The 27045-nt window shown below is 37.1% G+C and overlaps 1 protein-coding gene across 5 annotated transcripts; it reads left to right on the top strand.

Moving 5' to 3' along the window:
* Positions 1-26805, top strand: SLC25A15 (solute carrier family 25 member 15). 5 transcript variants are annotated; one of them, XM_074304841.1, is made up of 7 exons: positions 1-184; positions 2460-2583; positions 7751-8009; positions 18661-18798; positions 21359-21528; positions 22871-23029; positions 25207-26805. In XM_074304841.1, exons 2-7 carry the CDS (start codon positions 2529-2531, stop codon positions 25329-25331), a joined length of 906 nt encoding a protein of 301 aa, XP_074160942.1. In that variant the 5' UTR covers positions 1-184; positions 2460-2528; the 3' UTR covers positions 25332-26805. The 5 variants fall into 5 exon arrangements, with proteins under 5 accessions (XP_074160942.1, XP_074160941.1, XP_074160944.1 ...); XM_074304840.1 differs by lacking the exon at positions 1-184 and adding an exon at positions 295-506; XM_074304843.1 differs by lacking the exon at positions 1-184 and adding an exon at positions 344-362.
* The last annotated feature ends 240 nt before the right edge of the window (positions 26806-27045 follow it).

The following is a 27045-nucleotide window of genomic DNA, read 5'->3' as shown; positions in this document are numbered from 1 at the left end:
GGGCAGAAGAAGCGGGATCAGAATAGGGGGTAACGAGGGATTCCACAGAAAACCCATTAGAGAAGGTCCGTTCCCCCGCTTCCCGCCTGCACACCACACGGCGGCGGCGGCGCTGGAAGCCGCGGATGCGCGGGGGTCCCCGCGTACGGGACGCGCAGCGCTCCCAGGAGATACAAGTTGCGCGGTAGGAGCTTTGGAGGCCGCAGGCTCCGGGGCGGAGCGCGGTCCAGGCCCGCCGCGGCTGCTCTGACTTCCGCTTTCCCGCCTGACTGGCTGAGCTGGGGAAGAAGGCTTAGAGGGGGCAGGATGGCCAGGGCGAGCGCGCAGGCGAGGAGGGGGGCGCGGTGCAGGCGCGCCACATCGTGCGTCTATATAAGTCTGCGGGGGCGGGGCGGCGCGGTGGGGGGGTAACGCGCACCTCGGGTTAGACTGGGCCATGGAGTAAGTGCGGCTGCCGCCTCCAGCAACTTACATCGCGTCCGGGCGGCGGCGGAGGAGGCGCATCGGTGAGCTGGGCGCCGCGCAGGCCCGGGCTTTGCAATGTGCGCTGGCCGCCTCGGGGAAAGGAGGAGGAACCCCGTACTTAGCGAAGAGAAGGCGATCTTGTAGTTCCCTCCTCCCGTTTGGCTACCTGCGCTTCCCCGGGAACCGGCTCTGAAGCTTCCCTGCCCCTCTGACACGTGCAGTCGGTACTTGCAGCGCTCCGGGTAGTAGAGGGTGGGAGGGACCCTTTCCATGCTTTGTTCCCCCCACCCCAACCCCGGTGGGCAAGGGGGAAGCGGACGAACCTCGTTGGCCCTTTGTGCCCCAAAGATTTGGGAATAACATGCCCGAACAGCTGGAAAGCAGCTGTTCCACCTCCCCGGGCTCCTTCACCCTGCCCCTGAAACTGTCAGTCTCGTATCCTTTCGTCCCGGGAGTTGCGTGCGTTCTGAGTGGTGTCATTTAGTAGGTGACCTTAGCTGTGCTGCTGGCTGCCCGGAGAAGCCGTGGGATTTTATGAATGGGAGGAAACCCGTCCACGCTGAGTCTTTGTAATATAGGTGGGAGACGGCTTGGGCGTTTGCAACTCTTTCTCCCCCTACCCCAACTTTTTTTTTTCTGGTGGAAAATGTATCCACCCTTACCCCAAAACCTAGTCTAAGACGCTTATGTCTGTTGAAAACTATTGCCACCTGAAAAGTAGCTTCTGTTTTTTTTTTTCTTTCTGAGAGTACCTTCTCCATAGAAGAAATCGATTAAGGATAAAGTGGAGTGTTGAGAGTAGGCAGCTTTAAAGCATGGATTTTGTGTTAGCAGCTGAAAGTTCACAAATACTATGCCCTATGTCCAAGCAGGCCTTTCCCTTTCCAGCCTTCAAAAGTTAGAGTTGTGGACGGGAAAGTGATTACCTTTCGGTGCTGATACACATTTTTACCAAGTTCCATAGTCTGACTAACAAAAGCGGTAACTTAACTTGCTTCAGGGGAGTTTTGGTCAACTATATTCTTTTTGAAGTGGGATTCATTCCTGGAATCTGATAATTCTCAAAAGGCGCTTTTGATAGAATGTCTGCTCTAAGCCAGTTTCACATTTCTCTATCATTACTCTTTCCTCCTTCCCATTAAGCTACTTTGTAATGGTATCAAAAGTGCATTGGTTTTATTATCTTCATATTTATTAATTCCCTTTATTTCAGAACAGTATAGTATTAAAACAGTGATAATTTTCTATATGAATGAATATGGGTTTCCATCCACCCTATTACCTAGATTGGAGGTCTACAGTGAAAACCCTGCCTTACCATCATTCATCAGAGATGTAGATGAATTCTTGTTTGCATTGGAACAAATGTCTGCTGAGAGCCTTTTTCACTGATATTTTTTGATTCTCATCTCCCGCTCCCCCCCCCCCCTCTTTTTCTCTTCCAATCCTTCCCAGAAACACCAGGATTTATGAGAAACAAAGCGATAGAGCAGAGTTTTGTTTTGTTTTGTTTCTTCTTCCAGGTTTCTTAATTTTGTTAGTGTTTCTTAGAAGTTTTGGCCATAGCATAAGATTTGAAACTGGTCTGTTATATAGCTTTAGAACTTTAGCTTGGACTGTGGAACAACTAATGGGAGTTGGGGAAAAGAGAAAAACTAATGCTCATTAACTGGAAAAAAAAAAGTTACATTTATAGTTGATAGTTGATAAGTCTTCTCTCCTAGTTTCTAGTAAGTCACCAGAATTCTTGTCAAGCAAAACCTTTATGTTTTATGTAAGTTGTGTATTGATTGCAGGGGCTCTCAATTCTTCATTGACTTTAATCTGTAATTTAAAAAAATGTTTTTAAGAGTGAGGTTCAGTAATACCATATCAGTCTTTTTTCCCCCCCAGTAAGTCCTCATTGTTTGAGAGATGGTTACTAGTTGTCAAGTCTACAATAATCAAACCAGGTATTTCTAAAGGCTTGGTTAATTTTTTTTTCTTTTTCCTAGGAGTATGCATTATCAACCATAAGCTCTGGATATTTCCATTCCAAGAGGGAGACAAATAAGTGGGACAATATGAAGTCCAATCCTGCTATCCAAGCTGCCATTGACCTCACTGCTGGGGCTGCAGGTAATCCCAGAGAACATTCAATTCCTCTACTTCTCTCTATGCCTTCTCAGAATGAAATTGGTAAAAGCCTGTTAAGGTGCTTGCAGCTTCCCTGAAGAATCTGTTACATAGTAACAGATTCATTCTATACAATTTAACATTAGAACATCATAGAAGGAACATATCTTTTCCATTATTTTCTCACTACTGTTTTAGAATAAAATTACTTTTGAGATTTACTAGGCTATTCAAAAAATAGAAAAACTAAATGTTAGGTTGCTCTTAGTTAAGAAGAAGGGCTGTTCTCTTTGGAAATATTTCTCTTGGAAATAACTGGTATAGTAGATAGAGTGATGGGAACCAAGAAAACTGAGTTTTAATCCTGGCTATTTTGTGAATCCACTGTGATTTTTGATAAATCATAATCTTTTTGTGTAAAATGAAAATAATGGTGCTATCCTGCCTATCACATAGGGTGTTCTGTATCCATGGAGGTATCTATAGGAATACGCTTCGTAATTTAAAAGTATCGCACAAATATATTAACAATTCATCATTTTTCAGCTATTTGTATGCAAATAGAAATTGCTGGTTCTGTTCATTTTAATTTAATAGTGTACCCTAAATAGAAGAGGGGAAAGCTTGTGGATATACAAGAAAGAAAAAGCATGGCATGGCAAATTTTTCAAAAGTGATTGGTCCAATTACTATTTCTACTATGTAGTAGTCTTCAGAATCAGCTTGGCCTTGTTCTTGGGTCATGGAGTGCAGTCATCTTTGCTCCTTACACCCTATTGTCACAATATGGTCATCAACCTAAAGGCCTCTATTGCTCCATGTTGCTTATCAGGACACAGTCCCCTATCACTAGGTTTTCTCAGCACTAACATTAAGTGACCTTTTAGTCTTGTGGAAAAATACTTTGTTCTTCTTTGAACAGAAATTGATTTATTTATTTTGAAGAGAATGATGGAAGGGCTTCTGGCAGGTTTTGGTTTATTGACCTTGCAAGTCCCATTGGGTAAGGTAAAGTATTAGGCAACCACACCATTTTGTCCTCTCCTGCTCCTGGAAATTTATTGCATTATGAGTATTGGGTAGTGGTGTAGGGTGAATTAATATTTTCTAAAGTGAGATACTGGAATTTAAGTTGGTGTTCTGTGGGTTTTTATAAACACACCTAGCACAAATAGGAAGGGTCAACTTGGAAAGGATGGAGTTGACTGATAATATACAGAAAAAAGGCATTTATAACCCCCAAAGCACAAAAATGCAAAAATAACTTGACTGACTTGAGAGCCAACATAAATTCTGTCATATAATTAGCCTTATATTTGTTTTTTAAAAGGTTTTTTTTATTATTTTTAAAACATATACATAATTTTCAATACTCACCCTTGCAAAATCTTGTGTTCCAATTTTTTTTCTCTCTCCTTTCCTCCCACCCCTTCCCTTAATAGGCAAGTAATTCATTGTGTGTTAACCATGTGCAATTTTTCTATGCATATTTCCACAGTTATCATGCTGCATAAGAAAAATCAGATCAAAAAGGAAAAAAAAGGAAAAGGACACAAAATGCAAACAAATAACAAAAAAAACCTGAAAATACTATGTTGTGATCCACATTCAGTCCCCACAGTCCTCTCTCTGGCTCTCTTCATCATAAGACCATTGGAACTTAGCCTTATACTTCAGTATCAATTCATTTAAAGACCTCTCTATCTGGAAGAGGCATTTTGGTTCTTTGTTTAAACAACTTTTCAATTTAATTTCTTTAAAAATTGAATCTTTTGAATTCCAAGGATCTAAACTAAATGAATTGTGACCATCTTGGGTAAGAGTAAATGTATTATGCATCCATTAAACCATGAGAATGTGGCTTATAGAGAAGGCCTCAGAATAAGGAAGACCTAAGTTTGAGTCACCATTTTTACTGACATATTGATGTTGGTCAAATCATCCTCAGTGTGGTATGACCTTGACCTACTTATTTATTCTCATAATGTCCCAGGTCTGTAAGGCTATAAGATGAAGAGCAGATGCTGATTTTCATTAGTAGAAGAAATTTTCATCAACAGGAATTCTGTAGGCTAATAAGATCCCGGGACTTGTCCACAAAAAAATGATTCACTTCTAATTTGGCAAGATATCTAGTATTGGTGATCAGGAAACCTGAGTCATGATTTTATCTGATATTTATCATCCTTGTGATCTCCATCAAGCTAATCATTATCTTCATTGGTAAGATGAAGGAATTGGATTAAATGATCTTTGATATGTCCTATAGCTCTAAAAAAATTCTATGACTGCATGATTACTGTTAACTCTTGAAAAGAAGAAACTTGGAGTTATTTATTTCCCCCCCATTCTCTTCTTTTATCTTTATCTTTGTTCCATATAAATAGAATGGAAAAGCCTTCATGATTTTTCAAGTTTGTTTTTATTAAATCCAGAAAAAAATAAAACAGTGTGTGGTACATTGGAAAGAACATTGAACACTGGAATTGAGGAGACCTGGAATCTAGCTTTAGCTTTGCCATAGCCTCGTTGTGGGAACTTGGACAAAAGCATTTTCTCTGAGCTTCCCCTTCTGTATCCATAAAGTTAAGGAACTGTGTTAAATGGCTTCAGAGGTCTTTTAGTTCTAATGATTTTAAGAAAAGTGCAAATAAACTGAGATTCTAATTTTGCATTTGTTTCTCACATAAATGTCAATCTTTTGTTGTCCTCAGTCTCCAAATGCGTATCTCCATACTTTTGCAATTCTTTACTGAGAAAATACTGTTTTGCTCAGATATTGGAACTCTTATCTACCTAGCATCTCTTCCAAGCACTTATCCAAGTAGCTTCCATCTTTTGCTGAAAAATGGATCTTGTGGAGGGACATACTTGTTTAACAGAAGCAGAAAGGTGGAGGCAGAGATCAGCTGCCCTAATGACAAATTCAGTCTCTTCTTCTCAAAGCATTTAACAGTCTTCAAGAATCAGGATGTCATGGTGTGGCTCTCAGCCTTAGGTTAAGGCTTGAGCACATGGTACTAAAATCCATATTCATCATTACTTAAAGCAGAAGATGCCAAGTTTTGGTTTAAAAAAAATTATTGATACCTTTTGTTTTTATATTTCCATACAGTCTTCACCTTCTCCCTCCCAAAAGAAACTAACCAGCATGTTAGAAAAGTTGGAATGTTTCATGTATTCCATAATATTTTACCTTTAAAAAGATATTAGAGAGGGGGCATCTGCCTTGTCATAAGTCTTAATTGGGGCCAAGCTTGGTCATAATAATTTTGCAGCATTCAGTTTTGAGTTGTTCTTTTCATTGAGTTAGGGTTGATTGCTTTTTTTTTTTTAAATTATACTCTTCTTCTGTATTCCAAAAATATACAAAAAACAAATCAGATGCAAAGCTTCTTTTCTGATGAGAGTTTCTGGGAATTACTGGCATAATCAGAAGGGTACAGAGTTCATGGGCAGGAGCAGCTGTTGGCTTCCATCCTTCCCATCAAAGAGAAGGACAGAGGAACCCACTAATAGCCCTCAGGTTGCAGTTTATAAGTTGGGATCAGCGATGGTAGAGAAGCCAAGATTGGGGTTGGAAGAGAGATTTGAGATTTCTGGTAGAGTGGGTTAGGCTCAAGAACTTTCAGACTCTGTCCCTTAATTTTGGAGTCTCTTTGTAAGAATAGACATACTTATGCCACTGGAGGGATCAAGAGCCCTAACTCAATCTAGATTGTTTATAGGGATGCTGAGCCCAAGACCCAGTGCCTCTGCTAGGGGATTTTATATAAGATGTATTATTTGCCATACCTTTATTTCATGCTATCTTAGATTAAGAATGGGAAGGGACTAGAGGTCATTCAGACTAACCTTATTTTACAGGTGAGTATGAGATCAAGAAGAGTAAAGTGACTTGCCAGTGCTTAGATTTGTTTCAGGCAGCTTGACAGCATAGTGGACAGAACACTGGACCCTGGAGTAAGGAAAACCTGAGTTCAAATTTGTTTTAAGGAATTTACTAACTGTATATCCTTGGGCAAGTCACTTAATTCTGTTTGCCTCAGTTTCCTCAATTGAACAATGGGGATAATAATAGCACTGACCTCCCAGGGTTGTTCTGAGGTGTTAAATAGGATAATATTTGTAAAGGTCTAACCTCGAATAATACCTGGTATATAATAGGCATATGTAAATGTGAGTTTTTGTAGTAGTAGTAGTAGTAGTAGTAGTTCTATCACTGTCACATAGTTAATAGCAAAGCTGAGATTTGACCCTACATCCAGCAATCTTACTATGCCACTTCCCTTTTTCCTCCCCCTTTCATTATTTAAATAGGCTAGTCACCTAATTTCTCTCCCCCTTTGTTTCCTTGACTGTAATATACCCTTTAGGGTTGTTGTGAAGGTCAAATGATAAATATTTGTAAAGTGTTTAGCACATAGGATGTATTAGGTAAATGTTAGATATTGCTATTATCAAATGATAAAACAGAATCAACCTCTGTTTAAATTGTTAAGCTTGCTAGTTAACAAATTTTTATTCATGGAAAAAGGCAGCTTTTGTGTTCACTGATGAAAAGTTACTGAAGCTCGAGAATTACTTTCAGCATATGGGTGTTGGGGGAACTTGGAGTACAACATTTTCTTTTTTCCCATAACATTGATGATTATAGTCCATAAATATAGTCCATAGTTATTTAATTTTAACCATTTCTCCTCTAATTCCATTCTATGGTTTGTACTAATTATCAAGCTAGGATTGGTACCAAGTAAAAAAAGGCACATTTAACTTGTCCCCCATTATTGCAGTATGGGTAGAATACTGGAGTCAGGAATACCTGAATTAAAATCCAGCCTCAGGGACTTAGTACCTGTGGGTCCCTGGGCAAGCCACTTAACTTTTATCTGCTTCAGTTTCTTCTATTGTAAAAAGGAAATCATAATAGTTCTGTACTCCCTGGGTTTTGTGGGTATAAAATAAGGTAATATTTGTGAAGCAATTAGCACAGTGCTTGGTTTGTAGTAGGTGCTTAATAAATACTTGTTCCTTTCCTTTCTCCTTATGGATAATTAAGAATTGGCTCTAATACAGTGCTTTCATACTTTAATAAAAATAAAATTAGAGAAGCAAACTTTGAGCATATTAGATAGGCAGAGGAGTTCTGACTTTCTGCTCCATATTCTAGGAGGGACTGCATGTGTGATGACTGGGCAGCCTTTTGACACAGTGAAAGTGAAGATGCAGACATTTCCCAACTTGTACAAGGGGCTTGTAAACTGCTGTGTAAAGACATACACCCAAGTGGGCTTTCGAGGCTTCTACAAGGGGACCACCCCAGCACTAATTGCCAACATTGCAGAGAATTCTGTCCTCTTCATGTGCTATGGTTTCTGCCAACAAATCGTGAGAAAAATAGTTGGATTGGAGAAGAATTCGAAGCTGAGGTTTGTAACTAGTTTTGCTTTGTTTTTTTTCTTTTACTGGTAACTTTTGTTTTTTACATCATTTTCATTTCCAAATAATCACCATTGTTCCCTCTCCTAACCAAGGGAGACTTCCCTTATGCTAAATATTTTATTTTATTTTTTTTTATTTATATCATTTTTTTATTTATTAAATTTTTTTTTAATAATAGCTTTTTATTTTCAAAATACATGCATAGTTTTTAACATTCACCCTTGCAAAACCTTGTGTTTCAAATTTTTCCCCCCCCAGACAGCAAGTAATCCAGTATAGATTAAACATGTACAATTCTTCTATACGTATTTCCACATTTATTACGCTGCACAAGAAAAATCTAATCAAAAAGGAAAAAAAAATTAGCAAAAAACCCAAAAAGGCAAGCAAACAACAACAAAAATGATGAAAATACCACATTGTGATCGACTTTCAATCCCCTTAGTCTTCTTTCTGGATGCAGATGACTCCATCACAGATCTGTTGGAATTGGCCTGAAATTGGGCAAATCTAATTATTAGGGAGGATTTTCTTTCCATTTTGTCAAGAAAACTCCCTGCCTCTTCTTCTCTCAAAGGCCAATCAAGAGGAAAAGAATACCCAGAGGTACAAAGGTTGTACAGCTGTGGCTGTGTGATTGTCTTATCTAAACTAAACCAGAAACATTTTGGCTTTAGCATGTCCTGGAACAGACATTAGCAGACTGAGTTTAAATTCAGCCTTTACTACTAGCTTAAAAAAAAAAAAAAAAGTTGGTGAGGTTCATAATTTCCCTATCAATAAACATGTTATTTCTAATGCATCCTACTGTCCGTCCATCTTGATCAATAGTACTTGAGCAAAGTTAACTAGTTTCCATCTAAAATATTCCAAATAAAAATAATTTTTTTTAGTGTTTAAAAGAATATGCCTACAAGTTTTCAGAAAGTTTTACTACCTTGAGTGGCCTAGACTGAAACTTATTAAATTGTGCGTCAGGATTCTATGTGGGGTTGTGTAAATGCATGTAGGGGTCACAAAAAATTTGCCCAACAGTAAAAGATTTCTGAATGCCCTACATCCTATAGTATCAAATATTCCCTCAGGTTTTAATTATTTATGTAAAAATAAAGAAGCACATCTCATTAGCATGCAAGTTTGCTTTAATTTTAATAAGTGGGACAGTTATATGTATACTAAAGAATTACTTTAAAATAAATTACTTTATAATTTATTATCAGTAAATGAAAAGGGTTTGTGAGTGGAGAAATTTAAGAAGCCATAGTCTAGGCAACTGAAATTTTACTGGAATTAAATGAGGAGGACAAATTTCTGGTTTATTCTTGATATCTTGAGAACCTTGTTATAATCTTGTTCTTGTGAAACCTGTAGTGAAACAATACTATGAAAGTGAATGAATGAGGTTTTTCTCCCTCCCCCTTCCCTTTCCTTTCCACAGAGAAAACATTTCTGCCACATTTGTCAGAAGTGTGCAGATTTATCAGTAATTTACAATCTTAGAAAGTTACCTGGGGCACCAAGAAATCTAGTCAGTCAACAACCCTTTAAGTACTTACTTTGTGCCAGACACTGTTAACTGCTCAAGATTAAAAAGCTAAATAAATAAATAATAGATGCTGCCCTCAAGAAACCTCTATTCAAATATCAGAGACTGTGTAGAGATACCTAGGTAAAGAGAAGGAATATAGAGTAGATGGATGGGATTCTGGGAAAGGAAGCCATTAACAGCCATGTGTGTGTGTGGGGAGGGTGGGGGGAATTAGAAAAGGCCTCCTACACATGATGAGGTTTTTATCTCAGTCTTGAAGAAAGTCAGGGAAACTAAAATGTGGGAATAAGGGGGCAGAAAATTCCAGATGTGGGAGAATGTTTAGACGAAGGCATGGAGATGAGAGATGGATTGTTATGTTTGAGGAACTGCAAGAGGCTAGTGTGGCTGGATCATAAATTACTTGGAGGGGGGAGGATTTTTAAAAATGAGAAAAGTAGGAAGGGCCTGATTGTGAAGAGTTTTAAATGCCAATGGGATAAATATTTGACTGGAACTAATAGGGGGCTACTGGAGCTCCTTGAATAGGGGGATGACATTCTCAGATGTAAACTTTCAGAAAAAACATCTTAGGAGATACATTAAGAGTAGAGTGGAGAGAGCCTTGAGGCAGGGAGATTAATTAGGAAGGTATTGGAGTAGTCTGGACAAGAGGTGATTAGGACTTGAAATAAAATTGAGACTATATGAGTGAAGAAGGGAGAATGTATAAAAGATGTTGTAAAAGTAGAAATGACCAGCGGCCAGGTGGCGCAGTGGATAGAGCACCAGCCCTGAAGTCTGGAGGACCTGAGTTCAAATCTGGCCTCAGACACTTAACACTTCCTGGCTGAGTGACCTAGGCAAGTCACTTAACCCCAATTGCCTTAACCCCCCCCCCTTAAAAAAAAGTAGAAATGACAAGATTTGCAATACATTGGCTACATGGAATGAAAGTGAGAAGTTTGCCAGGATCTCATAGCATGTCTACACTAGAGACGATACTTGAATCTGGATATTCCTAATTTTAAGACCAGTCCTTTATACATTAAACAATACTGCTTTTCTTTATTATATTATAATAATATGTAAATAATTATAATGATATATGAAATAATGTCATTTATTTTTATAATTTATTATAGACTAATTTACATATGTAACATCTGCATAACTTATAAAACTTATAAATGTAATTGCTACTAATAATATGATAGGATTGTAGACATAGAGTTGGAAGGGATTTTATATGGTACTTTAAACCTCTTCATTTTATAAATGATACTTTGAGAGATTAATGGTGACTATGTCCATGTAATTAGTAAGAAGCCAAGCCAAGAATTAGACCCTCCAATTCTAGGATGATTTGTTGCCCAAATCCTTTGCTCCACTTTTTTTTTTTCTTTCTGTTAAGATCAATCACTCAAGTTTATTGGCAATAAAAAGACTACAATCATAAGTAGCTTATGTTTATATACCAATACATATTTGATTGGTAATAATTTTGACTTGTTAGTAGTAGCCATCTTTTATATAATGCAAAGTACTTTATGTATATTAACTAGTTTGACACTAATTTCTGTATAATATTAAGGGGGTCTGAATAATGTTTAATCTTAGGTTCAGTTAAAATATTTGTAATACTATAGCAAGGAAGAAATTTGCAAATTTCTACCTCTTCTTCCTTTAACTCCTACTTGCTGGTACTGTTGGCTATCTCTGGCAGCCATGGAGAAATAAAGAGAATTCCTCTTCTCCTCACTCATACTTCAGAATGCAGCTTCTATTAGATGGCTTTCAGTGTTCAAGGAAAAGGAAAAAGCAACTCTTCACACTGACCTCACCTAATCTTTTGTCCATCCCCAGCATGCAAAGAGCCCTCTGTGAGCCTTAGTAGGAGCCTGGGGGAAAGTACTAATAATATTTGTCCCAAATAAATTCTCATTTCTCTTTCTCTTTCCCTCTTCCATGATGAAACCAATGTGAGGCAGAGAGAACAAGTATCCAGTCCTTTGTTGGAAAGTGGTGGTATATTTTGTGAGTCTGACCTAGAAAAATGTTCAAAGGTAAAGGGAATGGAAGAAAGGGAGAAAGAGAGAGAGAAGGGGGAGAGCGAGAAAGAGAGAGAATGAGGAAGGAGAAGAGAAAGGAAAGGGAGGAAGAAGGAGGGAATAAATGGAAATGAATGAAAATAAAAGGAGTGAGCATATTGGAAGTATGTTCTCTAGTAGACAGTCTTATCCTTTTATACTGTTATAACTTTTATATCCTTTTAGCTGTTATAAACCATAGTTTGGGGGATGTGTGTGTGTCTATCTGCGTGTTGTACATATATGCACGTTTTTAGCTAAACATATTCATCCCTAACCACTTAATACACTTTTATTGCAGTCATAAAATGAAATTCATGCACCCTTAGTGCTTATACAAGGAGATGAAAGTGTTTATTAGGGACCCAAAGTCCACATTGAATCTAGAATGATCTATTCACCATTTGCTGTTCACTTGGATTTTCATCAGATCCTTCATTCAGGATGGACTGAGGAGTCTCAGATAGACATTCATGTGTCAGTATGTCCTCGGGTGCATACTGTCTTTCAAACCAACCATCTTTAGGATACAGAGCTAAACTTGAGGGTGGCGGAGGAAGGAAAAAGAAATGGACTCCTGAGAAGTACCATTTAATACCAGTCCCTACTCCTGGCCTGGCTTCACTAAGATTTTAACAAATCAAATCAGTCCCCAGCTACTTTCTACCTCTCCAGCTATTCCCAAGTGCTTGTCCTCTTTATGATATTCTTGTCTCTAAAAATCAGCTGTGGTGTGGGCAGTATAAGGCCCACAAAATCATTTGGTCTACCCCTGCCAAGGCAACAACAGGCAATAATGAGCTGCTTGAATTCCATTCATTGATAATTTTGTATGGCTTGAAAATGGCATTATAAAGAAATATCTTAATGGCTACTGGGAGAAAAAGATTCCCCACCCTGCTCTAAAACCTGCCTGTGAAAGTATTACACAGTAATTTATAGACGGTTACCTTTGGTCCCTAAAGGTAGATAAAAATTACTTGCTGATCTTAACTGAGAGATCCGAGCCACCTGACTGACAGGGTACCTCTGAGAAAAGGCAAGCCTGATTTGAAAAGCAAATGAAAAAGTTTAAACTTTGAGTTTTATCAGAATTAGGAAAGCAAAGATTTTTGCTTTATGAGAGTAAGCTTATGAACTAGGTACCGTGTAGCAGTAGAGTTTGAAAGAATAAAGCAATGCAGGTGTGTATATTTATGTATCCAACAAATATACATACCAATATTTTTACGTTTTTTTTTTTTTGTTTTGTTTTTGTTTTTTTTGTTTTTTAATATAAAAGGAAATGTGCTCTAAGCAGTGTGAAAGAAAAGCCTTCTCAGGGCCAATTGTCAGGAACACTGTCTCCTTGCACTCTCCGCCTATAAGCCAAAGATCGAGGTCTGATCCTTTCTCAGTTAACATTAACTGCCCTACCATTCAGGGTCAGTGTTTTCTGAATAAATTTCTCTTTGTAGTCAATAGACTGGATTACTTGGGTGTGAGTGAGCGTCATTATCAGTGCTAAGAATGCCTGTGCAGACTGCTGACCTGCTGATGTTGTAGAACATTAATGTAACTTAGAAAACCCAGGACTTGTCAGAAAATTCCCAGCCTTGACTCCCTGATCTAAGTTCTGTGCATGTGCATTTGTGTGCTTATGTTGGTGTATATATTTGTAAATGTATGTGATTATGTATGTACACATGCAGAAGCATATTCTTGTGGGTGTTGTGTAAGTCCCACCTTTGCCTCTAACTGGCTATGTGACCTCAGGGAGACCAACTGGTCTCTTTTGAGTTTCAGTTTCCTCATCTATAAAAATGGGAATTGAACTAAATGTTCTCTAAGGTTCCTTCCAGCTCAAGGACTCTCTGAATATATGTTGGAAATAGGTCTTTAGGTACTTGGGTTTCCTGTCTTTCAAATCAACTCATTTAGGAGCTTGGGTTGAAAGAATGCAAGGCTTGGAGGTAGAAGACAGCTTCTAATCCTGGCTGTGACATTTATTAGTTGTAAATTTTTTACCTTTGGCTAATGATTTAATATCTCAGTTGCTTTTGCTCATCTATAAAATGGCAGTAACAATGCCTGTGGGAGCTCCAAGGAATTCACCGATAAGAAGAAAATCCTCATATACATCAAAATATTTATGTTAGTATTTTTGTGAGCATAAAGAATTGGAAACAAAGTAGATATTCATTGATTGAAGGATGGCTAAATAAACTGTGGAACATGAATGTAATGGTAGATGAGATTGTGTTACAACAAATAATATGTGGCAGAATCTAGATAGAAGTGTGAAAGTAGCATTTTGCTAAATTCTCAAGATATACCCCCTCCAAAACAACCCAGGAATAGATGGATTTGCCAGAAAATTCTTTCAAAAATTTCTAACAAATATTTAAAGAATAATTAATTTTAATTTTAAGTAAACTGGAAAAAAATAGGTTAAATAAACTGTCAGCAAGGAGATTACAGAAATTTATCAGAAAGATCACAGACTATCACCAGGATAAACTTATACCAGTGATATTAGGAAAACTGTAAGCATTATTGAGTCATGTCCATAATAAAACCAACAAAAATATCAATATAGAAAAAACTTTAGTCAAAATACAACACCCATTTCCATGAAAAATACTAGAAAATATAGTTTTTTTAATTTCTTAATTTGATTTAATTTCTCCATTTCTTAAGATGATGCAATTTCTCTAAAACCCAGAGTAAGAGTTTTCTGTTTTAGGAACAAACTTCCTAATAAGCCTTCCCCATAAGATCAAAAGTGAATTAAGGATATTCATTATTATTCAATAATTGTACTAGACAAAGTACTGATAGCAATTTCAGAAGAAAAAAATATTTAAAGAATAAAGATAGGTAGTAAAAAAAACAAACATCATTTTTTGCAGGTGATATGAAAATTTACTTGTAGAACTATTTAAAGTCAACTAAAAAGCTAATCAAAGCAATGAACAACTGTAGTAAACTTGAGGATATAAAATAAACCTACACAAATCACAATTGTTTCTCCATATTAATTCCAGCAGGAAGAGATGGAAAGAAAAATTCCATTTAAAATAATTGGTGACAATTAAAAATACTGGGAATTCTACCTGACAACACACACACACATACAGACTATATGAACACCACTGTAAAACCTCTTCACAGTAATGATGATAGACCTAAATAACTGGAGAAATGTTAATTTCTCATGGGTGGGTCAAGGCAGTGTAATAAAAATGATAATACTACCTAAATTAATTTACTTATTCAGTGACATCATTAAAATTACCAAAGAATTATTTTATAGAGTTAAAAAAATTAGAGCTATAGAACAGAAAGTCAAGAATATCAAGTATTTGATAAATTCAAAGATCCCAGCTCTTGGGGCAAGTTCTTACTATTTGACAAAAACTGCTGGGAAAACTGGAAAACAGTATGGCAGAAACTAGGTATAGACCAATGATTTACTACAGTTCTATCAATGCTATCCCCCAATAGATAAAGGGACTCAAATTACAGATGGCAGCATATTTTTTCCCCTTTATTTTTCTTGCTTTTTAGTGCCCTGGAGCATGGTTAAAGTCATGGACATCATATTTTTTTGCCTTCTAAATGAAGACAAAATGGGAAGGATCAAAGAAAGGGAGAGAATTTGGAACAAAAAATAATAAAAAAAGAAATGATGTGTGAGATGAGAAGCCTGGAATGAGCTACATGAATTGATGCAGAATGAAATAAGCAGAGCCACATACACAATGACTATGAAATTGTAAATAGAAAGAACCACACAGCAAAAAAAAAAAAAAAAAAAAAAAAAAGAATGTAGTAAAATTATAAACATCAAACATGTCTCAAATGAAGAGATATGAAAGGGTACCCTCAACTCACCTCTTCATGGAAGTAGGAGGTTCAAAACCTACTAGTTTTGCTATTTTATTCACTATGTGCCAGGCATTTTGTTAAATTCTAGGGATATAAAGAAAGATAGAAATAGTGGCTAATGTCAAGAAGCTCATATTCTTATTGGAGGGACAATGCAAATAATTTTTTGTAGGTATATGTGTATGTAGGTACATATTTATATCTTTATTTTTGCATGCATGTGTATATATAGTGTGTGTATTTCCATATCTATATCAACCTATATATTTGAATATGTATGTATGTATACACATACATATATATAGGGATAATAGGGAAAGAGGAGAGAGAGAATATAATATGAAAGGTAATTGTAGTGGGGAAACCAGAAGCAGGGATGCAAAGGACTTGTGCAGAAGGTGGAAGGGTGGGTTGGATAAAGGAGGAAGGTAACTAACTGGTGGGCAGGGTCATAGTAAAGATAGTCCTCTGGGACTTGACTCAGTAGTGCAGTCTGGAGAGGAATGAAGACATGTTTGACCTGGGTCTCATTCTTAAATTGTACATTCTGGGAGAACCAGCCAATCAGCAGATGGGGTCTCTGAGACAGAGGGTACGTCCAATGTGAGAATTAGTTCAAGGTTTTGCTTGCATTTTATTTTCTTTCTCATTTTTTTTCTTGTTTTTTTCTTGAGCAGCAAGATAATAAGTATGTATGCATATAATGGAAAAAATAAAGTCTAATATTCTTTTAAATTTAAAAAAAAGAGAGAGAATTAGTCCAAGGGTTAAGTGAGTTTTTAAGATGAAGAAGTTTTAATGTATCTCCTAAGATGTTTTTTCTGAAAGTTTACATCTGAGAATGTTATCCCCCTATTCAAGGAGCTCCAGTAGCCCCCTATTAGTTCCAGTCAAATATTTATCCCATTGGCATTTAAAACTCTTCACAATCAGGCCCTTCCTACTTTTCTCATTTTTTAAAATTTAAAAAGAGCCTCATATTCTAAAGGAAGTATACTCTATGTGTGTGTGTGTGTGTGTGTGTGTGTGTGTATATGTGTGTGTGTATACACATATACATATACATATAAATTAAAGATATAAAGAATGTACCCAAAAGTTTTAGGAGGGAGGGCCTAAAAACTGGGGGAAGATGAGCAGGAAAACTGGAATCATTGGGAAAAAAATTCTTCTCACATTCACTGCCGCCTCGAGATTATCAGGCCATAGAAACTCTTTTTAAAGGGCAGTCACTGTTTCATTTCTGTCTCTATGCCTAGTTTAGCATAATACCTGGTATGTAGTAGATGCTAAATGAAGGCTTGTTGCACAATTGGGTTTTAGATTCTGGCTCTATCGCCTTAGTTAAAATTATAGACTTTTTTGGGTTTCCATTTGTTTCTCTGGATTGGATGATCTCCAAGGGCTTTTGGTTTTAAGTCTATATTGGATCTCTCAGCTTTGGCTTTGTAAACTCTTTTTGTTTCCATTGCTTTTCCTTGTTTTTCCTCCCTTCTCTCCAAGCCTTCCCTGATATAGTAGCTGCATTGAAAATGATCATATTGGGGCCCCAAAAGCCAACTCTTCCCCCTCTCCACCTCCATCACTCAGATCTTCTTTCCTGTCCCAATCTCTCTACTGATCTCCGGTCTCAAGTTTCCAACAGAATTTCTGACATCTTGAACTTGGATGTACAGTAGACTTCTTAAACTCCCTATGTCTAAAACAGATTTCATTTTTTCTCAGAAACCCTTTCCCCCTCCTGCCTTTATTATTACTGTAAAGAAAAACACCATCCTCCAGTCCCTCAGACTGGGAGTCATCCTGGATTCCTCACTCTCTCATCCCCTACATCCAAGCTGTTAACAATGGCTGTTGATTTCATGTTTGCAACATCCCTCAAATATATCCCTTTATCTCCTCTGAGACCTACCACTCTGGTGCTGAACCATCCCCCCCATGCCTAGATTAATGTAATAAATTGGTGGTTGTTTTTTTATTTTATTTTAATTTTTTTAATTAAAGCTTTTTATTTACAAAACAGATGCATGGGTAATTTTTTCAACATTGACCCTTGAAAAACCTTTTGTTCAAAATTTTCCCCTCCTTCCCCTCCCCCAGTTGGCAGGTAGTTCAATACATGTAAAATATGTTAAAATTAATGTAATTAATTGTAATGTGATTTACATTATATTACTAATAGTAATAATATTACTAAATGTAATGTAATACTAGTAGGTCTGTCTGTCTGCAGTCTTCCTCTACTCCAGTCCATCTTCCATTTAAAGTGATTTTCCTAAATTGAAGGTCTGATCACATCACCATCCTCCAGCACCTTTCCATGGCCCAAGAATACAAATACAACATGCTCTATTTGACATTCAAAGCCCTTTATAACCTAATCCCCTAATACCTTTCCAGTCCTCTACCAACTTCTTCAATCTAGAGACAATGGCCTCCTGATTGTTCCACAAATAAGATGCTCCATCTCTTAGTTCCAAGCTTTTTTTTTTTTCCTCTGCTTCTTTCCTAGAATACTTCCTCCTCTGCTCCAATTATTCATCTCCCTGACTTCATTAAATCTCAGCTAAAAATCTCACCTTTTACAAGAAAGTATTCTTTAACGCCTCTTAAATCCAGTGCTTTCCCCTCTTTTATTATTTCCTATTTAGCCTGTGTATATTGTTTTGTATACATTTGTTTACATGTTGTCTCTCCCTTTAGAATGTAAGCTCCTTGAGGTCAGGGACCGTCTTTTGCTTCTTTTTGTATCCCCAGCAAAAACCCCAGCACCTGCTGTTTAAAAAATGTTTATCCCTTGAATCCTGACTCCAGGCTCAGTTTGCAATCCGTCTGGCCCCCTAGCTGTCCCCAGCAGAGAAAATTAGTGTTAATGATCCAACCATTGATTTGATATAGGGAACCCACAGATGAGGAAATGCCCTCTAGTTTTAGAGCAGCACCTTCTTTGCAGTTTATAGCTTAGGAAGTTGCCTAGAGCAAGCCAGAGGTGATTTACCCCGGATCACATAGATGAGGATTATTTAAACCCAGATCTCCTTGAAAAATGCAAGTTTCTAATCACTTATACCATACTGCCTATTGCAAATAGTAGGCACTTAATGTTTGTGGATAAATACATCGCTTGAGTTCTGTTGTGTTCTTGTTCAGTGATGTACAGAATGCGGCGGCTGGCTCTTTTGCTTCTGCTTTTGCTGCCCTGGTGCTGTGCCCTACAGAGCTGGTGAAGTGTCGCCTACAGACCATGTACGAAATGCAGGCATCGGGGAAGATAGCAGAAGGCCAGAAGTAAGTTCCATTTGTATGGATCCACAGTATCCCCTTGGCACCTTGGAAGGGTGGAGGGCAGGTCTTATGTATGGGATGCTCTGTATGCTGAAGGATGGAAGGTCTCAGGAGTTTGCCAATATATTGAGTCAAAGAGTGAATGTTAAACATAGAAACAAGTCTATTTTGTTGTAATTTGCCCTTCTACAATACATTGATTTAGAGAGCACCAACTTTCTCTCGATGAGATTTGCAGAAATTATCTTGTTTTCATATTCTTTAAGAAATTTAATCTGCCTTGCTGCTAGAAAAAGCTTAGTCTTAAGAATTTTTAAAGAAAGTACTTCAAAATGTGATAGAAGGTATTGATGAGAATGATATAAAAAAGTAATTTATTTAAATTAATTCCAAGGTAATTATTTTTAAAAAGCTGTTTAAATAATTCAACTAGAAGAGTAGTCTCTTCTTTCCCCTTCTATGAAATACTGAACCTCATATTCCCTCTCACCCCACCAAAAAAAAGTGAATGTTGAGTGATAGGAATTGAAATCTTTTGTATTTTGGAAGAGAAATGTCCCAGCCATGAGAGATTACATAGCATTGGGACTCGTTGTTTGATTTTGTTTTTCTTGATCTTTGCTATTGGTCCCCAGAATAACCTTGGGCAAATCCTGTAAGTCTCTTCTTGTAGTTGCCCTTTATAAAATGGAACTGATTTTGACATCCTGGCTATTCTGGAGGGGCCTGGAAAATGAGGTAATGTCTGGTTAAATCTTTTGAACTTCTCCAAAGGAAGACATCAGACACAAGTTATGTTAATTATCTCAGGGCCCCCAAGTCCTCAGGTGATTTGAGTTGCCATAGAGTGCAGTGAGAAGTGAATTATTTACTATTTGATAGATGGCCCCTCCCCAGTCCTTAGTCCAGAAAAGAAATTACACAGGAACAGAGCTCCTTACAATAACTATAGACCAATAACTAATGAACACCAATTTAAAAAAAAAAAAAAAAAAAGGGAAATAAAATTTTGGTAAAGAAGCTACAGCAACATATTTTGGAAAATCATACATTAGGGCCTGGTTAGATTTAGGTAAGATTGATTCAGTATTAAGAAAGAGATGAATATCAATACAAAGGAATATTCAGAATATTTTAACATTGAGAGCTGGGCACATCTAGTCCAATCCAGGTCTTCTTCTATCAAATCTGGTGTTCTTGCCACTACACCAGAGCTACACCTCTTTATGATAATGCCGTTCCACATCCTGGTCTGTTAGAATACCCCGCAGATGTGATTACAACAAGCAGCCCCACTCACGTGATTTCCATGTTTCCTCTTCTTTATTTGTCTTTAATTAAATAACTCCATTTCTACTTGACATGATGGGACATAGAGACTGGTGGGCCTTTTGACCAGGAACACATGGATTCAAGTCCCACTTCTAGCACTGCAACCTGGACCAAAGACACTAGCATCTCATTGTTTTAGGTAACTCCAGCTCTTTAAGTTGCAGAGAAGACACTGACCTGTTCCAGCAGAAGGGGTGACCTCATCTGGGAATTATTTATACCAGTGATATCACAGATACAATCCTTATCCCTCTGTGCTTTTTTATTTAGTACAGAAGCGTTAAGTTGTAGCTCACTGGTTTCAATACTCAAGTAGCAGGCAGCATATTAACTTAGAAAATCACAAATTAATGTTACCTATATTATGTTGTACTTTTGTATTGCATTTTTATTTTACTAAATATTTCCATGTATATATATATATATATATATATATATATATATACATATATATATATATGTATATATATGTCATGTGTATGTGTATGGAGAGACAGAAAAAGATAGCAAAAGAATGGGAGAAGGGAAGAGCATAAGGAGGTGGGGTAGTGATGCTTGTTAAGTGCTTTGTGAAATGAGATTAAGTAGAGATTAAGTAGCTCCCAAAACTGGAGTTAAGTGATTTGCCCAGGATCACACAGCTGGTAATCCCAATTATATTTTAATCTGGTTCTATTAGCTATTAGGGAGTTTTGCAGACTGCTTGAAGCTGGCAAGCCTTGTCACTTAGAGGAAGATTGTTGACTGGAAGGAGATTAATGGGGAAAAAAGTGCATTAGAAGAATGACCAGCCAGATTATTCTGCCCATTAGTTGGGGGACAGGTAATTATGGTTGAGGTACAATCCTCAGGTCTTTGAATTTAGGGAGCCAGGTTGCTTCAAGGGCCAAGAAAAATCCAAGAGCTCTTATAATTCCTATGTGGGGATTAAAGATCCAGGAAAGGATAAGAACCTTGCATCTAAGAGCTGAATTTCCTTTTTTACTCTGCCTAGGAGAAAGAATTGGAATATCAGAAAACTAACAAAGAGTTATCTTCAGAGATAGAGTCCTGAATCCTTCCTAGGTTTTGAGAAAAGAATTTACCCTGAAATAATGGCTGATTATGGTATAAGACCAGTCTCTTTATTGATGGGAGGCCGCAAGAATTGGTGATGAAGAATTTGGGGGCCATTGTTTTCTTTCTTCTTTATTCAAAAGCTAATGTGTATTTATGTTGTCTTTTCTCCCAGTACTGTGTGGTCAGTAGTAAAAGGCATTCTTCGAAAGGATGGCCCTCTGGGTTTCTACCATGGACTCTCCAGCACTTTACTTAGGGAAGTGCCTGGATATTTCTTCTTCTTTGGTGGCTATGAACTGGCCCGATCATTTTTTGCATCAGGAAAGTCAAAAGATGAGTTAGGTATGTACCTGTTTTGTTTTAATAGATCACAAATTGTTGCATGTGCTTTGAATTATCCCAGTGTGGTCACCAAAGTTACACTGTCCCCTCTTCAGGCATCCATGAGATACGTGTGTGGTGGCTTTGAACAGAGATAAAGAGTGTATTAATAGATATTCCCAGTCTTATCCCAAGGTTAGATGTGCCTTTGCTCGGTATAGATTTGAAGAGTGCATTCGAAGTCCCTTTCCTCAGGGTAACATTTTCTCACTAACTCAATTAAACATTCACTGTGTCTACTTGAGGAAGGAGAGCAATAGAAAAAATATTTGCATAGGATTTCTACATGGTAGAGAAATAATCTTGGGAAAAACTTCAGTACCCAGTTATTAAACGTAGATAATACAGGATTTGGTGAGTGTACATCTCTCAGTTCAGTATAATCACCCTGATATATATAGATGTTTGACTGGATCCTTTTGTGTCTTCTCATTTTTCTTCTTTGGTTAGGTTAATCCTTCTTTTTTTTTGTTTGTATTTCACCAACAAGTTTCATTCATTTATTTGAAATTTAAATTTTAAGATCCAAAATTCTCTCCCTCTACCTTTCCCATTCATTAAGGAGGCAATAAATATGATGCCCATTTTCCATATGAAGTCATACAAAGCATATCTCCACATTAGCCATCTTGTTGGTAGGGTACAGTAGGGTGGGGAAGCAAGAAAAATAAGGTGAAAGAAATTATTCTTAAGTACTCAATCCATCAAGTCTGTGAAAGTGGATAGCATTTTTCATCAATAGACCTTGGGAAATGTTGGAGATCATGGTATTGATCCACATAGCTAAGTCTTGCACATTTGATTTTCATTATGATATTGTGGCTACCATGGACAACTTAGTCTAACCCTTCTTGAACTTACATAGCTATTGTCTTTTAAATAAAAGATTAAGGCTTTTGGGAAGTAAGGATGAATTATAGGACTTGAGGGAGATGATGGCAAATTAAAGCTTTATTTCCTATTAGACATTTTTGGAAAGACTTGGTCAAATAATTCTGCTTTCCCTAGTCTCTAAAACAAAGTAGTTATAAGGCTGGGATGAAAAACTATATTGAACAATAACTTTCACATGAATTTGGGGTTTCTTGTCCTGAAAGACACAAGGAACAGTCCAGAAACTGAAAATAGTTTGTGCTTCTGGCTGTCATGACAGGGTCACATTTGTCCCCTGAAGAATCCCTTCTTGGGATTGTATTCTTTGGCAGAATGAGAAATGATCATTGGTGATCTTTCCCAGGTGTCGAGGTGAGTATATCAGCTGCCCTTTACTTGTGGTAACATGATGTTCTTCTTTCTTCTTCAGGACCCATCCCTTTAATGTTAAGTGGTGGTTTTGGAGGAATCTGCCTCTGGATTGCTGTATATCCAGTGGACTGTATCAAATCAAGAATCCAAGTTCTTTCCATGTCTGGGAAACAGGCTGGCTTTGTGGGGACATTTGCAAGTGTTTTAAAAAATGAAGGTGAGTCTGCTGATGTTAAAAAATGGAATACAAAATCTGTATGGTGACTGGTGCAATCTACTGCTTCTAGAGTTCTTATTTAAAAAATGTGACTGAGAGCCAAATGTTGATGGGCAAATTCAAACCACCACCCTCTTCTTTCTATTGATCTGCATCTTTTTTCTTGATCTATAAGTTCTTTGAGGGCAGGAATTGGTACTTTTTTTTTTATTTTGTGTCCTCAGCATTTAGCACAATGCCTGGCACATAGTAGGTGTTTACTAAATGCTGGTTGATGGATAGAGATGATTGAGTACCAGCACTTTTGCCACACTCATTCATCTTTGTTGTCTCAGAGTTGTTCACCAGGGGAACTTGTAAAGCTGGCATTGCAGAGCCTTAGTCTCAGTTTACTTAACCCTTAAGTGATCTGAGGGCTTTGGTTGGTATATAGACTTTGACTTTGAGTTCAACATATCCCATTTTATCTAGACAAAATCTGGCACATCTTTTCAAGTGATAATCAATTTCAAGTCACTTAAAAGTGACTATGAACATGCTTAATTTGCCATGTATAAATTTCTAATATTGAAGAGATTGTGTTCATTCCTAACAATGGGAAGGACTAGGGACCTCTTGAGAAACTGTGATATTAGGGATGTGGAAGGAAATGTTTGTAATTTCAGGGCCTTCAGAAATTAAAAGTATTAGGATTTAGTATCAGGGCTGGTATATGATCCTGGGAAATTGAGAGATGAACCTGGGGAGAGCGGGAATGTTGAGGGAAAGAACTTAAACAATGATTGCTTTGTGGGAATGCTTCTTAAGTCTTGTGCATCCTTTTGAGAATCCTTTTTGGATTTTCTTGTCAAAGACTCTAGAGTGGTTTGCCATTTCCTTTTCAGTTTACAGATTAAGGCAAAACAGGGATTTTTCTGGATTTGAACTCAAAAAAAGTGAATCTTTCTCACTTCAGACTTAGCATAGTATTAACTGTACCACTTAAAATTGACTGAGTATTTGTTACTCACAGAATATTCAGGTTGTATCTATGAAGTTTAAAGAAAGTGGAAGCTTGAAAAAAATGACTATACAATAAATTTGGCAAGCAGAGATTGAATGAATATATTTGAGAGAATGAATCAGGGAGGATCAAGCAACTTTGACCAGAATGAGCTGTACTCTGAGAAGCTACAGGAGTTCAAGGCAGATAACCAGGTCCTCGTATCACTTTCCTCAACCCTCATCACCACTTCTAATACACAGCATAAATGACAGTTAAGAAAGCAGTAGTGAAAAGCTGTATATCAGATATTATCTCATATTACCTATCTGAGGCAAGCATTTTCTAAGCTCTTCTTCAGTTCTGTATTGGGAAGTGAGTATCGAGGGGAGCACATTGTGACCTAGAACATAAAATGTGCGTAATTTTCAGGATTATTAAAGTCTTTATATGGGTATTAAGTACTTGGAAGAATGAGTTTAAAATAACTGCCTCCTGAGTACTTCCCTTGTGAATTCAAGACTCTAGTACCCATCCTTATAACAGATATCCTTTGTACTCAAAGTCATTTGACATTTCACTTGGATTTTGTGTTCTAATTTCAGATGAACAAGACATATACAGAATTTGAGTACTTACTGTCCAAAACTGGGCACTTGAAAAATATATTTTGTTCATTCTTCAAGACCCCCCATACATTAAATCAATCAATCATTTTCAGTTCTGAATGCTTTTGTGCCAGCTGGTTTGTTACATGAGCATTGGTATCACAGTTACCTCAAGGGTGTAATGAATTTGCCCATGATTTCTGTTAGTATGATTGGAGGAAACCATGATTGGGCACCTGTAACTATTGTTTTGTGTATTTTATAGGTATTTTTAGCAGAAAAATAGGAATACCTGGATTCAAGTGCCATCTCTTATACATAGTGCCATTGTGACCTTGATGTGTCACAACCATTCACTGCTCTAGACATGTCTCCAAGATTATAAACTGTAGAGAAAGTGCTGATTTCTTTGGGAAAAGTAGTTCTGTCATCCAGGGTTGTTCCTATATTATTGAAAAGCATAGATTCTGTCCTCTTGCTACCTCAAAATGATTTTTTTTAAATCATTTTTTGCACTTGTGTTTTGCCCTGTAGAATTTCATATTCATCATTAAAATGCCAATTTTTTGTTTTGTTTTGTTTTATAGGAATAGGGGCCTTATATTCTGGACTGAAACCTACTTTGATCCGAGCTTTCCCTGCCAATGGGGCCTTGTTTTTGGCATATGAATACAGTAGGAAGTTGATGATGAGCCAATTTGAAACCTACTGAAATATCTTAGAACTGGATCAAAAGACTGCTGCTGTCTATCTCTGGGTTTCTCTGAGTATGAAGATCAACATAGAATTGTTCTAACTTCATAGGATTTTTTCCCTCCTCTTCCCACCCATCACTACTTTCATCTCCACAAAGAACTAAATTGTCCATGCACTAGTTTCTGCTAGTCTTTTTATTAGAGATAAAGTTTTATCTCTTCTCCTAACTAAGAATATACCCAATGAATTATGAGTCTTTCCATTGGACCTCTCAAGATGGGTCTGTTGAGATTCTTAGCATCCCTTTGTCTTTGGAGGATGGATAGTGTCAGGGCTTGAAATGAAGGATGTAGTTCAACTTTTTGTTCTTAATTTAAACTTCACCAGAAAAGACCTAGGACTGGTTGTTAATGTAGCATTAAAAGTGGATCAGAAGAAGTTGTAAATAATTATTTAAATAATACACTTTAAATTTATGGCTTCTTTGTCCTATTGTACCTATTGGGATATCCTGAGCAGTCAGTTTGTAAAATAAAATTTTCTTTATTTGTAACACAAATGGAACTATCTAACAAAATTTAACTGGAAAATCTAATAGAGAGGCTTCCAGTTGGGCATGGTTTCCATTTTTCTGATACTAGGTAAGTTTCAGAGCTAATGTTTCCTTGGAAAAATACATTAAGATGATCTTACCTGAAATAGCCTTAACAGTTATTTTATTTTATTTTTTTAACATTGGACAAGCTTCCACTATGATGTTATGTAGGAAAATTTATTCTAAAATCAAATCATCCCAAATCCAATGACCCTATTATTGGCATTCACCTCCCTTTTCTCTGAGATCCTATGAGGAAAAATCATGTTTCCATGGCTTGGACTGAGTTGTGAGATACATAGGGAGTGTTGGAGTACTACTCTGAAGAGACAGCACTCGAACTTCTGATCTCTACTCTGTACAGGCTGTGTGAATTTTAAAATGGCACAGGCTAGAGTACCAACAACGAATCTGCTTCAGGTCATCATTTGATCCATTTTTCTGTGGTCTCCAATTATAAAAGAGGGGAAGATGGAAGACATATACTTTGTACACGTACAAAGTAAATCCCCATGTGCTCTTGTAATCAACTGATACTGGTGGGAAGAGTTCACTGCTCAATCACACAAATAGCACTGAATAGGAAGTTAATTTCTTTGTAATGAGTAATATCAATGTTAACACATCTTGAAGTTCACATAAAGATCCAGGTATTGCCATTTAATTTTTTAAGTTGTTTGATCCATGCCAGAGAATGAGTTTTAGAAATGGTGCTTAATGATTTTTGATTTTTAATGTGTATGTGACATGAATACAAAATTGCAAAACTGATTTCTGTTAAGTCATAAGAAAAATAATCTTATTACTGTGGTGTGTGTATAGAATGTGATGTGTGTATGTATAAGTATGTGTAAAATTACAGTCAGTTTATCTTAAAGGGATATTTATCTAGTCATTTGCTACTGTTTTTTGTTCTTCACCCAATGATCATTCTGCTAATTTTGTTTTAAGCACATCTATTGTGTACACAGAGTGGGGTGGGTGCAGGGGTTGCCTGAAGATATTGCTCACACACAAGTGACATCAACCAACATGTGAAAATGAAATAAAAAACAGTAATAGGCATGCAGTCTATACTTGGATACTTTAGGATGTTTTCATGATGATATTCATAAATTCTTATTTTAAACTCTTC

The sequence above is a fragment of the Sminthopsis crassicaudata genome, chromosome 3 (assembly GCF_048593235.1).
Source record: "Sminthopsis crassicaudata isolate SCR6 chromosome 3, ASM4859323v1, whole genome shotgun sequence".
Classification (NCBI taxonomy): domain Eukaryota; kingdom Metazoa; phylum Chordata; class Mammalia; order Dasyuromorphia; family Dasyuridae; genus Sminthopsis; species Sminthopsis crassicaudata.
This window is presented reverse-complemented; position numbering and strand designations above follow the sequence as displayed.

Excerpts from the sequence above, each read along its gene's own strand:
- SLC25A15 (XM_074304841.1), top strand. The coding sequence starts at position 2,529 with ATGAAGTCCAATCCTGCTATCCAAGCTGCCATTGACCTCACTGCTGGG. Across the intron at positions 2,584-7,750 it reads CCTCACTGCTGGGGCTGCAG|GAGGGACTGCATGTGTGATG; the intron begins GTAATCCCAGAG and ends TCCATATTCTAG. Across the intron at positions 8,010-18,660 it reads GAGAAGAATTCGAAGCTGAG|TGATGTACAGAATGCGGCGG; the intron begins GTTTGTAACTAG and ends GTTCTTGTTCAG.